Source organism: Drosophila novamexicana, unplaced genomic scaffold (assembly GCF_003285875.2).
Source record: "Drosophila novamexicana strain 15010-1031.04,08,12 unplaced genomic scaffold, DnovRS2.1 tig00002052-arrow-arrow-pilon, whole genome shotgun sequence".
In the NCBI taxonomy this organism is placed as follows: Eukaryota; Metazoa; Arthropoda; class Insecta; order Diptera; family Drosophilidae; genus Drosophila; species Drosophila novamexicana.
This window is the reverse complement of record NW_020824931.1, coordinates 142,586-158,354: the sequence shown is the minus strand read 5'-3', so window position 1 is coordinate 158,354 and position 15,769 is coordinate 142,586. Positions and strand designations below refer to the sequence as shown.

Sequence of the window (15,769 nt, the reverse complement as noted above, 5' to 3'; positions counted from 1 at the left end):
AAAAGATAGTGTAAAATTGTATAGGCAGAAAACTTAAAATTTAAAAGCTAGTGTCAAATTTTACGGGCATATAAATTAAAATCCATATCTCTTCAGCTTTAAAGCTTATGCCAAATTTGACAGGCTGATGAAAGAACACTCTGCCTGTGTCAAATATAGATAACTAATAAAGCTAGCTTAAAATCCACATTCTCACATCATTAAACTCAGATGGTCTCAAGTTGATCTATTGATTTCGCTCTATGTTCATCTCGGTCTAGATGAGCACTGCGAGATCATCTACAGAATGTCGTCAGCCTGCAGCTGCTTTATGCTTTCACATCATTTATCTCAGATGAGAGATGCAACAGATTTTGAGCTAAGACTCATGGCCACTGGGGGCGGACCAAGTAATCCCGGCCAGACTTCCTGTTACTTTCGGAAAGATGTTGGGGCTGATGGACAAACGGGGAGACCTTCGCTGGCGCAGCATGCCACCAAATTTGGTCAGTGTCAACTGGCCGACTGGCCCCGCAGATGCCCTCCCGCGCCCCACTCCCTCCCCGCGGGAGGCCAAGCTGGCCATCTCTTTCTTTCTTTCCGACTTAGTCAGCGTCAATGTGTGTGAAATTGAAGCGCAATTCAAGTCTGCGGCTGGTGAAAGTAACAAGATACTTTTAATAAGACATCTGAGCAGTGTGTGTGTCTGTGTGTGTGTGAGGGGGAGGGGAAGGCGAAGGGGGGATTGGGTTGGGTTGATGGCAAACGCGGGGCAGCGGGCAGCGTTTACTTAAAATGCGTGCGGCGTGCGCCCAGCAATTAAGCGGCAGCTAACCGGGCAATGGGAACCTGCCACAGCCAGAGTTGCCTCTGCCTCAGCCTCAGCCTCGGCCAGAGCCAAAGATGTAGCCCATAGCCCTTGCCCCTTGTCCCTGGCCCAGTTGGCGGCAGAGCCGCTTTGATGATGGGCCACAAATTTTGTTGCGGTGGCCTCAGCGATTGCAGCTTGTCGCCGGCGCATGCAAAGCTTGCAAAATAATAATTGAGCAGCCACTATTTGGCAGACTTTGTGGCGCGACTCACCCAGGCAACAGTCGCGTCCGTGTGTTACTTAATGTGCTCCGATAGACGAAGACGACGCAGATGCTCGCAACTGGCAACTGGCAACTGGCGACTGGCTCCAATTGCCAATTTCAGGCGGAACCACCTGGCTGCTGGCCGTCCCCCCAGTTGGCCAGTTGACCAGTTGACCAGCTAGCTGCTAGCAGGTTGCGATGAAATTACTCCAATTTCGAGACAAGTATTTTTGGTCATATTTAGCAAACAGGAATCGAGCTGCGAGCTGCGAGCTGCGAGCAGCGTGCATTGCAGTTCCTAAAGCTGCCAGCTCGACTTGAAATGGCGATGAAATCGCTGCTCACCCATGCGCACTGGTTCAGGCGAAACACACACACACACACACACACACACACACAAACACACACACACATGTCATACATGTGTGTATACACACGCAATATAATGGATCTTGTCGTCCTCGGATGAGTTGACCAAGTGTTTAAGTAACTGTCAACGAGGGTCCGGGTTCGAATCTAAGGCTTGGACTGGGGAGGAGGATAATATATTATTCGTTAATATTAGCAATACTAATAAAAACAATAATAGTTATAATTACAATAATTACAATAATAGTAATAATAGTTATAATAATACTAATAATAATAATATCAATAATACTATTGACAATACTAATAATAATAATACTAATAATAATTAATAATAATAATAATAATAATAATAATAATAATGATAATAATAATAATGATAATAATAATAATAATAATAATAATGATAATAATAATAATGATAATAATAATAGTAATAATAATAATAATAATTATAATGATAATAATAATAATGATAATAATAATAATAATAATAATAATAATAATAATAATAATAATAATAATAATAAATAATAATAATAAATAATATAATAATAATTACTAATAATAATAATAATAATAAAATAATAAGAATATAATAAATAATAAGAATAATAATAATATAATAATAATAATAATAATATATAATAATAATAATAATAATAATAATAATAATAATAATAATAATAATAATAATACTAATAATAATATAATAATAATAATAATAATAATAATAAATAATAATATAATAATATAATATAATAAAATAATAATATAAAATAATAATAATAATAATATAATAAAATAAAATAATAAAAAATAATAAAAAAATAAAATAATAATATATAATAATAAAATAATAAAATAATAATAATAATATAATAATAAATAATATAATAATAAAATAATAATAATAATAATAATAATAATAATAATAATAATAATAATAATAAATAATAATAATAATAATAATAATAATCTAATAATAAGAAAGAATAATAATAATAAATAAAATAATTAATAATATAATAATATAATAATAATAATAATAATAATAAAATAATAATAATAATAATAATAATAATAATAATGATAATAATAATAATAATATAATAATAATAATAATAATGATATAATAATAATGATAATAATAATAGTAATATAATAATAATAATATAATGATAATAATAATAATGATAATAATAATAATAATAATAATAATAATATAATAATAATAATAATAATATAATAATATGATAATAATAATAATAATAATAATAATAATAATAATAATTATAATAATATCAATAATAATAATAAAAAAAATAATAATTACTTTTTGTTTCCTTTTTGGAATGATTTGAATTTGCGACTGGTTGCCAAAAGGATTTCGGTTTTGCATTAACCATTTTAAACGATTTTCTTTTTAAATCTCGGGAAATACGGATTATGACTATCATATTTCACCGATATTAATAGCAAGTTCCGTGGGGCTTATGAACATTTTTGCGAAATGTTTGACGATTCTGAATGAATAGCTTATTAGTCTTAAGGCTAATGACTCGAGCGATTTGGCAATGATATACCATATTGGACTCGAAGAAATCACGACTAGCGACTGGCATTTGAAAATCGAAATCTAATTTGAAGTAAAAATGGATTCGGCTCTGAAGTCAAACATTTTTAAACATATAGATATTTGATAGGGGCAGAAGCTGATCTTGGGGACGATTTGCCTTGGGGATTTAGGAGTTTCAGATTCAGCAGGCAATATATCTTTTTGGCATGACAATTTCGTCGCAATTCAATGCGTTTGGTTACACTGTGCAACATTTCAATTCGCCTGGTCAGGCTGTAACGCAACCAGAGCAACTGCAGCGGAGTACAGAGAACACTGGGCGACGGGAATGGGGGCCGGAGACGGAGGCGGAGTTGTGGCGACGACAGCGTCATTGCCATTGTCGCTGCTGGCCAAAGCTAAAATGGAACCAAATGCGAAAATATTTTATGGAAAAGTGGAACAATCGATTAAGCATTACAACAACAATACGAAATGAAAACCAAGCAACAGATGCGGCCGCTGTTATTAGGGCAGCGAGCGGTGCCGCCCAAGCACCACCAGAGCAATAAATACCCACATATGAATGTCGAAAACCCACCCAGAAGGGCATTTGGTGCACCTACAAGCGGCGCACTTGATTGATGCGGCACGACAGCAAAAACAATGAGGCAGCAGCAGCAGCAGCAGCAACTGCGGCAGCAGCAACACAATTGTGGTGGCAATCGGTGGTGCGGCTGGTGGTGCGGTGCATAGAAAGTGCAAACAGTTTTGAGGACTTGTCCAGCGATGCGTCTGCAACTGAAAGTTGCCCCGTCTGCCCAGTATAAACAAACAGACGAATGGGGAAACCGATTGCCGCTGACAACAAACGCATGCCACAAGCAACAGCAACAGCAGCATCAGCATCAGCATCAGCAGCAGCAGCAGCAGCAGCGGCGGCGGCGGCAGCGGCGGCGGCAACATCAGCCGGCAAAGCCGATACCGATAGCGATACCGATACCGATACCGCAATGCCGTATTTGTATTCGTGTCTCAGTGTGTCTCACTTTTTGCTGCCCATCAATGTAAAGAAGAAATTTCGCCGTCAGCAGCAACAGCAGCAGCAGCAGCAGCGCGTCGGCAGCGCTGCTTGCCTCGTGGCCGTCGGCGCCGTTGCGCATGCGAAGTGTTTCGCTACGAGAAAGCAGGTGGATGCAGCATTCGGCGCTTAACCACGGCGCGAACCAGACGCGTTTCTCAACCACAACGCTTGCCGCTCGCTGACCAAGTCGCCTGGCCAAGTCACAGAAAGCCAACTGCAAATAAATAAACAAAACAAAAATTATTACAAAACACGGCCAAGAACCACAACAATAAACTGCCAAATTGTTTTTTTTTTTGGCCAAGTGCAATTTTTTTTTATAAACAAAAAAACCAAAAAAAAAAACAAACAAAACAAAACAAAAAAACAAGGCAAGAAGCAGAGAAACATTCCTGTGCGCGAGTGTGCTTTGTGTGTGTTCGAACGCGCGTGTCCTTCATTCATTTTTTTTGCTGTTCATTCATAATTTTTATTTTTTTTTTTGGAATTTTGTTGTTATTTTTAAATATATTTTTTTTAAACTGTGTGCGCGCCCCGCTGCATCTCGTTAATTGGCCGCGTGCAACTCGAACTGCAACAACAACTGCAATTAGCAGCTACCGAGCGGCAACATTGTCAACAACAACAACAACAACAGCAGCAACAACAACAATAACATCTAACAACAACAACAACTGCTTTCGAAAGTCGCATCGAGCACATCCTGTTGTTCGGCATTGCATCAAATTTGGAATTGGAGCCGAGCTCTTGTGGCACAGGTAAGTGTTGCACGGGGCTACCCGCCACACACAATTGGGGTCAGTGGGTGCAGTCGAACAGCTCAGCCAGACTTGACTTCAATCCGATTCAGAGATTGTATAATCTAATAGTCTGAGAGCCTAGTCGAAGCAGGATCAATCGAGTTAATCGCAGCAAACAAGTTTATAAGTTTTTAGAAAATATTTTAGACACGTTTCTGGATTGGGTATGTTTTTTTATGCATAATTTGTCTAGAACTCGAGAAACAAAATAAAGTATTAAATGAAAAAATAAAATAAAATAATAAATTAATCTAAAAAAAAAAACATTCTTGGATTTAAAAACTAGAATTTCCAAACAATACTCCAATAGAGTTCAAATAATTCTTAATATTCTGTGTGTAATATCTTGTTTAGAGTATTATATTATTATTATCGGAATATCTGTCAACAAACAAGTATCTACTCTCTATCCATATATTATTATCTGAGCACTCAAACTGTTGTCCAGGTAGACTAATATCTTATCTATATGAAGAAGAGAAGATTGGCCAAAGCTTTCATCTGATGTCTATTTTGCCTTTTTATATAAATTGTTAAATATCCTTACAGAGATACAAGAGATCCCTTGAATTTGATTAAATTTTTGAGAACTTCTGTTTCATTATTTTTGATTGTAACTAGATAGTTTTATTATAGAGACAAAAACAAACGAAATCTAGATCTAATACAAACCAAAAGAAAATACCAATTCTGTAATATCCAAGCCGAAGGTCAAAGAAGGTCGTGTTATTTCTAAATTGTACCACTAACTAGTAAAAATAGTCATAACACTTTATAGCTGTCCGATATAATAACCATTACTCTTGGATAATATAGTAAAATGTAGTTTATTTTGAAGGAAATTATCCATATATAAAGTCTTTATATAACGACTATTCAAGTTAGATTCAAAAATGTTTTAGTGTTAGGAAATATAGCTAAAGCGACTTTGACATTTATAAAGAATAACTTTATATTGATAAGAACAAACAAGAAAATGAACCCAAAGACAGTTAAATTTGGTAGAATCCAGAGATACATATGCAGTTACAGATGGAGAATAGATATAGTATATATTACATTATGTATATTGTCATATAACGTATGTATTTGTTTTTGAAAAAGTTTAGTTTTCGTTATAAACCTAAAATGTGATATAATATTTCACATATGATAGTTAATAGCACTTGAATAACACATGCTTGAGCTTCTTTTGAAGTGATATTTCAAATAATGTCACTTGTCCAAGTGGAATTTGGGTGGAATACGAGTGCTGCCCTTCCCTTTCCCGCTTTATCTTCATGGTATATGGCCATGGTTATTATGGGCATGTCAGGCCTCCCTCTCCCCCCTCTCCCCCCGCTCTAACGCTCTTTACTTCCTGCATCAACCGTCTGTCTTTAGCCTGGTCTACTGAAAGTGGCCAGTCTTCTGTCTTCAGTCTTCTGTCTTCAGTCTTCAAAGCTGAGTCTTGCAGTTTGTCAGTCTTGAAGTTTTCTAATTGCTCGACTCGTATTTGTCTTGGGCCTGTTGACGGTGACCCAATTGGCTGATGGAACACATTATTAACACATTTCACCTCGCCAGCACCTGACCAGGTGAATAAGTTGTCATTAAAGAGCTGCTGCTGCTTCTTCTCGCTGCCTGTCACTTGCTTTTTTTAATGCTTTTTCTCTTCTTGTCTTTACTTTCAATTTGGTTGCCCAATGGGCAGCTTAGTTTTCAATTTGGGGCGTGGCAGCAGCACTAAGTACCTGCTGTAAGTGTGGCATGGGCAACGGGGAAGGGGCAAGGGGTAGGGGTAGGGGTAGCGGCTAGGGAAGAGGTGAAACTTACTGTCAGCCACATGAGCGCATGAATAAATGTCAAGTCAATCAAACGAATCAGTCAATCAGTCAATCAGTCAAGCGGCATTTTAACTGCAAAATTAATAGCAATAAATTAAAACACACACACACGCAGTGAACACACACCTGAAAGCGAAAACGGCAATAAGAAATAATAATACAAACAGCAACAACAGCGGCAACAACAACATCAACAGCAACATTTGTGAAAAGCTACAAAGTAAACACTTTCTAGTGTTTCAACAATTGTTGTTGTTGCTGCTGTTGCTGCTGCTGCTTCTTCTTCTTGCCACATTTCATTTCATTTGCTTTCCAACAACAATATATTGCAGGCAACAACAGCAACCGCAACAGCAACAACAAAAGCGCGCACATGACAGCAAAAATAACGTATTAATTGCAGTTTATGCACATTAACAACAACATTAAAAGCAGCAAACAACAAACAACAACAACAACAAACAACAACGTGCCAGCTAGCAACATGCAGCGACAACAGCAACACTCACAGCAACAGCATCAACAGCAGCCGCAACAACACCGACAACAACAACAACAACAACGTCAACAACAACAACAACCACAACCACAACAACAACAGCCAAATATCTTAAAGCAGCAACAACAACAAATGCGTTCCCAAAGCTGTCGACAACGTCTGGGGATCAAAAAGATTTGGCTGCCGCTTATCATTTTCCTTTCACTGCAGGTGAGCAACAACAACAACAACAACAACAACAACGGCAACAACAACAATATAAGCTCCTTTTCATCTGCCACACACACACACACATAATTTAAATCAATTGTAGCTAATGCCAAGCAGCAGCAACAACAACAACAACAGCAGGTGCAATAAATAATTGGCAATTCAACAAGTTCGATAATTGTCGATAATTATCGATAAGCGCCTTTGTGTTCGAAGTGAAAGAGCTTTCGACGTATCGAGCTTTAAAGTAGCTTAAAGAGAGACTTAAAAGCATCTAAAAATTGGCTTCGCTTTGGAATGTCGTAGATTAAATATCCTGGCAGACATAGACACAAGCCTGGATCGTTAGTTTTAATAAGATTTTGTTTGTTTTTAGTTTGACGAGTTCGATAATTATCGAAAAGCGCCATTTTGTGTGAATTGAAAGAGCTTTCGACTTATCGAACTTTAAAGTAGCTTTAAGTTGTATCCGTTCTCATTTAAGTTAGCTTTAAAATTTCGTAGGTTAAATATCCTGGCAGACATAGACACAATCTTGGATCGTTAGATTGATAATAAGAAACTTAATTTTCAAACGATTATTATTTCCATGTCAGCTAAATGAAAAGAGTTTGGGTTCTCTAGAAAAAGGATTATGGATAGACACATTTATCTTAAGGCCTGAATATATGATATGAGTATAAAGTATATCATCTAGCTAGCATTTTAGTTCTCTATGGAATATCAAAGAATCGTTTACAAAACGATTCATTCATGACTATCATGATAGTCGATAATTGATCGATAATTGATTACGGATTGTAAATAAAAATCGATAGTCGATAGTTGATTAATAATTAGTTATCGATGGGAGATTTGCTTCGATTGATGAAAGATTGCTTTCGATAAGTTGTTTGTTTTCTTTGGGTCCAGAATTTTCGCAGATTCGAACTGTTATATTGGGTGTTCAAAGCCTGGCAAAATCATGCAAATATGCCTACAAATTTAGCCATAATTTCCAGCTAATAAGAAAGTCTCTAAATTTCGACAAAATAAGATAAAATATATATATATATATATATATATATATATATATATATATATATATATATATATATCAATTACATTCTGTTTTTTTAAGATATAAAACGTTTACAAACTCATACGTTTTTTTTACCTAGTCATATGTTATCGTTCAGACCAAAATCGATATATGAATAATCTTTAGCCTTGAAGTTTGAAAAAACTCAACAATGTTTTATACATCTTCCCATGATTTCCACTAAACATATCTTCCCCACAAGCTCATAGAAAGCAAAGATTTGGCTGTTTATCGCATCAAGTGGGCGATCCGCGTTCCACGTTCCCCGTTCCCCGTTCCGCGTTCCGCGTTCCTTCTTCCACGTTCCTCATTGCCAGGTCTATGACACAATTGAAACGTGGGCTCGAAAATGATTTCCCTTTCCTTGGCTGCACGATTGCTTCAACAGCCGCTGGCAAAAACTCTTCCTTTTTTCATCTTTTTGTTTTTTTCTGGTATTTTTGTTTTCATTTTTCCCAGCCTCAGCTGCGTTCAACTTTGAACCATCGGCCAGATCTTGTCCAGGTTTTTGTGTGCTGGCAAAAAAAAACAAATAATAAGATTTTCGCATTCTCTGGACAAGAGAAGAGCTGCTGCTGCTGCTGCTGTCGACGCTTTTTCACGTTTACTTTCTCTCGGAGTTGGAGTCGGAGCCGGAGCCAGACGGCAACTCGACATTTCAGCATTGGTCGAGGTCAAGATTAACAACAACAGCCGGCATTGACTTTGGCTTCAGCTTTGGCTTTGGCTCGTCTTTGGCTTTGTCTTTGGTTCCGTCTTTAGCTCCGGCTCTGGCTGCCGCATCATTAGTTGTCGCATTAGCAGCTGCTGCTGCTGCAACAACAACAACAACAGCAGCTCACGACTTTTTTGCGCATTGCCCGTCGCCAAAATGGAAAACTTGGCACACATTTCTATTAACACAGGCGCTGGCCTTCTAAAAACACCAACCCCTGCCCCTCTAGCCCTCCCCTCCGGCAGCCAGCCTTGCGCCCACACAGCTTGCCGTCTCTCCCCCTCTCCCCCAGCTCTTGATGCTACTCAGCGGCATCGCGTTCTATCGCATTGCGGAACCGGATCACGTGCATCATCAAAATCTAAAATCGAAATGAGACACCAGCCTCTACTCCTCTCTCTTCCCCCGCCCCCTTACCCCCTGGTTCTCCTCGTTATTATTCATGTTCGTCGTCCATGGGCTGCTCCAAATCACGTTCCCGCTGCCGACTTGGCATGCAAAATTTATTTGGTGTTTTTTTTTTTTTTTTTGATATTTTTAGAATTTGTTTTTGCAACTCGTTTTGCCAATTTATCTGAGTGTATGTGTTTGTTATTGTCGTCTGCCGCCTGGGCATCATCACTTTCTACCTTAAACAGGATTGGGCCAGGATGCCACCGCGTAGCACGTCGCGCTGATTATGTGACATCCCCATTGAAGCCGATGCTGGGAGAAAGTTGTTTTGGGCCCGCGGTACAGTTTGGTCCAAAGCAAATACTTGGCTTGCCTCTCTGGCCAGCTGGCCAGATAGACAGTCTGGCATTTACAGTGTCTGCCAAATGTTAAGTCGCTTCTACACTTGTCTCTCCCCCTCTCTTTGTCTCCCTCTCTCTCTCTCTCTCTCTCTCTCTCTCTCTCTACATCTGAAAAGACAAAAACAAAAATAATCGATATATACATTAATATATATATAATATGTTATTATATTGGCTCGCATGATTCCCGCCCAAAACTTATATATGGTATTCCATGTCAAGACTGGTTCAATTTAGTCTCAACTTGTCTGTCTGTCAGATATAATTCTGACTATATTTAATCGAAATCTTATTAAAATATTTCATAAATATTATATATTATTATATTATACATTATAGTTATACACCGAGTTAACTTTTTCGATTCGATAAACATAAGAGAGAGATTTCGGGCTCAGATCAGAATGACAAATCGAATAGCTATTTATCTATCTATCTATCTATTTATCTATCTCTCTATTTATCTGCAAAGATATTTAATATACCGTTATCTAATTATTTGCAATTTTTTGTGCAAGTAAACAAAGAGTTTCCGGTTTCGAAACTCTTTCCTCCCAAGTTGCAGTATTATGATGCTAGGTAACCTGAGATATGAGCTATTGGCTTTAATAGAGAAATATTGATAATTTTAGAAAATGTTCATAAAGTCACGATTACCATAACTTCAGAGCGAAAAACAAAATGTTTAGAAAATATTTTCGAAAACTATGCAAAAGTTGCAGTCTTAAGCTAAAAACAATATATAGAAAACAAGTTAAGGATTATCAGGAAAATAATCAATGGAAAACGATTTGCTGGATTGAACACGATCAAGTAATTAGCTTACCTTGGATGCCAAACGATCCAAGTGTTCCATCCGGTTCTGTGCTGCTCCCCGTTTCTAGCCTTGACATCGTTTTGGCCAAGGCGGATCTCTGGGCCAATTGGGTCGCTTGAGATGCTAGCAAAAAGAAAGAAAGAAAGAAAGAGAAAAATAGATATATATATATATATATATATGTATGCTAAAAAAGTGAAATTGTTACACTTTGCGCTGTTCTCCTTTGTTGTTGTTGTTGTTGTTGGTTTTCCTTATGCAATTGAATCGCAAGTCGCATCCGCCATTCGCCATTCGCCAGTTGCCAATTGGCATGCGACATGTGGCTGCTCCCATTGTACTTAGTTGAAATTCTTGCCATGCGCTGAGTGTGTGTGTGTGTGTGTGTGTGTGCTCTGCTTCTTCTGCTTTGCTGACCCATTTACTCTGTTTCTGTGCAGCTCGCTTTGATCCGCGCGGATGAGGTTGAGGTGGTGAAGGCAATCGCTGGCGGCGGCAACGATGAGCTCTCCATGGGACTCAGCGAGCAAGACAATGAGGTGGATCAAATGGCCCTCGAATCGGAACAGGAACAGCAGCAACAGCAGCAACAGCAGCAGCAGCAGCAGCAACAGCAGCAGCAACAGCTACAACAACAACAGCAGCAGCAGCAGCTGCAGCAGCAGCAACAATCCATGTCGGGGCCCAAGGTGCAGGTGCATTACCAGCACAATGGCCCGCCGCAGGCACCACCCGGTCTCAGCCTGGGCCTGGGCCCAGCTAGAAGTGAGTTTGCAGCAAGTCCAGCAAAGCACATAACCAGATAATCAATCAAATCCCTTTCAATGCAGGCAACAACCATCAGAATATACCCATGAGCTTTGGGCAGCCGTTTGGACCACCGCCGCCGCCGGGCGCACAATTCTATAAGGGACCACCGCCGCCGGCACCACAGCGACCACCGCCGCCGCCGCCGCAGGTGCAGCAGGTGCAACAGCAGGTGCAGGTGCAATCGCTGCCCGATCTGAGCGTGGGCGCCTCCAGCAACAACGAGATCTGGGCCTCGCCCGTTCAGGACATGCCCAAGATCGTTTCGCTGGACGTTAAGTGCGAGAAGAGCGGCATGAAGGTCTTTGTGCAGTTCGACAAGCCCTTCAATGGCATCGTCTTCTCCAAGGGCCACTACAGCAACATGAACTGTGTCCATCTGCCCTCCGGCCTGGGCCGCAGCTCGGCAAGCTTTGATATTGGACTGCACGAATGCGGCACCGCCGGCAACACTGACAACTACAATCAGGGCTACGGGCATGAGGCTGGCGGCGGTACCGGCGCTGGCACCTATTTTGAGAACATCATTGTCATCCAGTACGATCCGCAAGTGCAGGAGGTGTGGGATCAGGCGCGCAAGCTGCGCTGCACCTGGCACGATCAGTACGAGAAGAGCGTCACCTTCCGGCCGTTCCCGGTGGACATGCTGGATGTGGTGCGCGCTGATTTTGCCGGTGACAATGTCGGCTGCTGGATGCAAATCCAGGTGGGCAAGGGTCCTTGGGCGTCGGAGGTCTCCGGCCTGGTCAAAATCGGCCAGACCATGACCATGGTGCTGGCCATCAAGGATGATGACTCCAAGTTCGATATGCTTGTGCGCAACTGTGTCGCCCACGATGGCAAACGTGCGCCCATCCAGCTGGTGGATCAGCGCGGCTGCGTCACCCGACCCAAGCTGATGTCACGCTTCACCAAGATCAAGAACTTTGGCGCATCCGCCTCGGTGCTGTCGTATGCCCACTTCCAGGCGTTCAAGTTCCCCGACTCGATGGAGGTGCACTTCCAGTGCACTATTCAGATCTGTCGCTACCATTGCCCGGATCAGTGCAGCGCCGAGACAAATCTGCAGGATGTACACCATCTGCAGGTGGGGCCCGAGTCCCAATATGGTCCGCCGCCGCCGCAGCTGCATGTGGATGCCTATCATGTGGCCAGTGCCATTGGCAAGCGACGCGACGAGCGACGCGTCCAGCGACGGGCACGTGCCGTAGCCGAGACCACGGAGCAGGTGGGCCTCAATCGCATCATCAAGGTGGTGTCCTCAGGCGATCTGACCTTTGCCATTGACGAGCAGGCGGCCGGCAACGGCAACGGCGATGGCAACGGCACCAACAACAGCAACACATTGCCCCAGACCATGGTGTTCCCGGTGAGGGAGGAGGGACTCATTTGCATGACCACGCCGGGCTTTGCCATTACGCTTATTGTGCTGCTTGGCATTTTGGTCACATCCTGCCTCATCTCGGCGGTGCTCTACGTACGCCTGAGGCCCTTCTCCAGCTTCGCCGCCAAGGAGCGTGCCGTCGCCTTTACGAATCCACAGCTGGCGGCCGCCGCCCTGCCCGTCATCCATCTGCCGTCGCCGGCCGATGCACTGCCGGGCACGCTCTCCAAGAAGCGGGCGCTCTCATGAGCGACACGTTCGGTATGATCCATCTCCGTTTCAGATTCCTTCCGCCTTCCCGCCTGAACTAGTTTGGGCCATCAAGTTTGCTAATTGCTATTAATTAGTTTAATGTTTGTCACAAATTTTCAATAATTATATAGTTCATGCCGTTAACTGGGTTCCCCATTTCCAATTTCCACAAATTCCAACAATTTTCCAACACTTATCCCAGCCCTTGCTCATTCTTTCTTTTACTCTCTCGCACTCTCGCACTCTCTCGCTCTCTCTCGCTCTTTCTATCTGTTGGTGGTAGTCAATTAAAAAAGAAAAAGAAGAAGATTTAACACAATTTATAATATGCTTTAGCTTAAGTCTAGGTTCTACTTTAAATCGGTGCTAAGCCAATGCTCACAGTTCAAACATATGGCCAATCTGGCAACTCTATCAGCTCTGTCAGCTCTGTCCCTTTCATGCAACTGTCTCTCTTGCTATCCTTCTCTCTTAAGGTCCATGCTCATAGCTAGTTAGAGTTAAGCAGGTGTGGCAACGCCATGTATTAGCCTGTCAATTGGTGCGTTGTTGCCATAAGTGCAACGTACAGCAAGGTGGCAAGGCTGACAGCTCTTCAAATATCAGCTCTGTTCTGCTGACGAACTGGCAAAGTCCATGTTAAACTTGCTGATAACTTTAACGGGCACTTGAGCTTTTGGACCCACATGTTATAGACTCTTCTTAAGACTATCTTAATACATATACTTACAATATGCTTATACTTATATGCACGCATTAGACATATGTGTGCGTGTATTTCAATTAGTCACTAAATATTTTAAGTGTTTTAAACTTAGTCTAAGCTCCGGATTCGATTCTTTGATCCACAGACCCTTTGATCCTTGATTTAACAACTGGTTTATTTACAATTGTTGCCTCATATGGAGCGTATCTAATTTATACTTCTATTTATTTATTTATTTATTTATTTATTTTACCACCTAGTTGAATCCGACATAACCCGTTTTTTTATTACGAGTATTTGTTTTTTTTTTGTTTTTTTTTTTTTATTAATATTATTATTATTATAATTGTAATTCCTGCAAGCAGAAAAGGAAATTAAGTAAACAACGTATTCAATAAATCGTTTATAACAACACATATCGGACACTTTAATTGAATTGCTTAGCTGAATAATACAAATACCGAGCGTACGAGTACTTACATAACCTTTATATCCAATTATCTATTTACTTATTTACGAAATGTACGAATTACAAATACAGCATTGCATGTATGCACGAGCAAAACCAATAAACGACAATTATAAAAGAGTTATATTATGTTGTTTTATTTCTTTATGATAAACTGCTGAAGGAGCTTTTCTCTGTTGCTGCACTTAGTTTTGTTTAACTACATATCAGAGTGTATGTCAAATTTAGGTGTGAACAATTGTTATCAAATCTCCATCAGGTTTACCAAGGTGGCAACCCTGCTAAACGCATTCTTAGCCGCCTAAATGCATGCAGCGAAAGTTGTGTCTTAGGCTTATTACCATCCAAGGTGTATAAGCCTCTTTTAAATTTCGAGCGTCATTTAAAAATAATAAAGTGAATATATTCCAAAACTTTTGGGCAGGGCTATTCCGAGCTCCAGCTGATGATAAAATCTGCTTCTTCATAACTTTTGTCTAAGCTTTGTTTCAGAAAGCATTCTTGATTACCCTTGGTATTTATAGACCAATCTTTATGTCAGGGCCAAGATTCCATCTTTCCTTATCTGGGGGACATGGGAGAGGGTATCCAGAACAGTGAATAATTCTTATTCATATCCCACTCGATGTCCTGAATAGCCAGTTTAATGCAACTGGCTCTTTAAATTTTCGAGTTATGCTTAAAAAAACCAAGTTTATAAAACGATTTTTATCGATATTATGTGCATGAATAAATATCGATCAAATGATAAAATCGGATGATGATGCAGAAATATCGATAAAATGAAAACAAGTCTTATACAATTGTTAAATCTCCATTTTGTAGCTTTTGTTTTTAAGTTAAGTTCTTAACTTTCATTTGGGCCAGACAACGCCGGGTAATTTCTTGCAGTGTTAAATTAAAGACGCATCATTAATCATATTTATAGTATATTTAATCTTAACTATAAGTATTTATTTTGTTTTTGCATTTAGTTCATTACAATTGTCAGAGTTTTGTTTTGTTTACTTTTCTTTAGCTTTACGAGTATTAATTTAAAAAAATGTTAATTAAATAAAGATTGTATAAATTATTTGGCCTTGACAACCGATTTGCATTTGTTGTATTTTATTTTTTGTTTTTTTTGTTGTGGTTTTGTTTTCGTTTGTTTTGTTAATTCAATTTCTCTAATAATAATTTACTAATTGTTTAAATAGGTAATAAGTACATAAGGCCAAATTCATATAGATCAGAAATATGCAATTTAAATTTCAGACAAAAGAGAATCATGCCAAAAGTATGCGTACATATATAAATGCACTATGTATGCCTTATTGCTGATCTATGTGAATTTAGATGTATGA

The 15,769-nt window shown here is 39.6% G+C and overlaps 1 protein-coding gene across 1 annotated transcript; it reads left to right on the top strand.

The window, feature by feature from the left end:
- Positions 1-3,995: 3,995 nt before the first annotated feature.
- Positions 3,996-13,248, top strand: LOC115768844. The gene is made up of 4 exons (XM_030713540.1): positions 3,996-4,100; positions 7,309-7,401; positions 11,249-11,561; positions 11,639-13,248. The coding sequence occupies exons 1-4, from the start codon at positions 3,996-3,998 to the stop codon at positions 13,246-13,248; spliced, it is 2,121 nt and encodes a 706-aa protein (XP_030569400.1).
- Positions 13,249-15,769: the final 2,521 nt, after the last annotated feature.

Coding starts and splice junctions, on each gene's coding strand:
- LOC115768844 (XM_030713540.1), top strand. CDS start 3,996: ATGCCGTATTTGTATTCGTGTCTCAGTGTGTCTCACTTTTTGCTGCCC. Junction 4,101..7,308: donor AGCAGCAGCAGCAGCAGCGC/GTCGGCAGCGCT, acceptor AATATCTTAAAG/CAGCAACAACAACAAATGCG. Junction 11,562..11,638: donor CGGTCTCAGCCTGGGCCTGG/GCCCAGCTAGAA, acceptor CTTTCAATGCAG/GCAACAACCATCAGAATATA.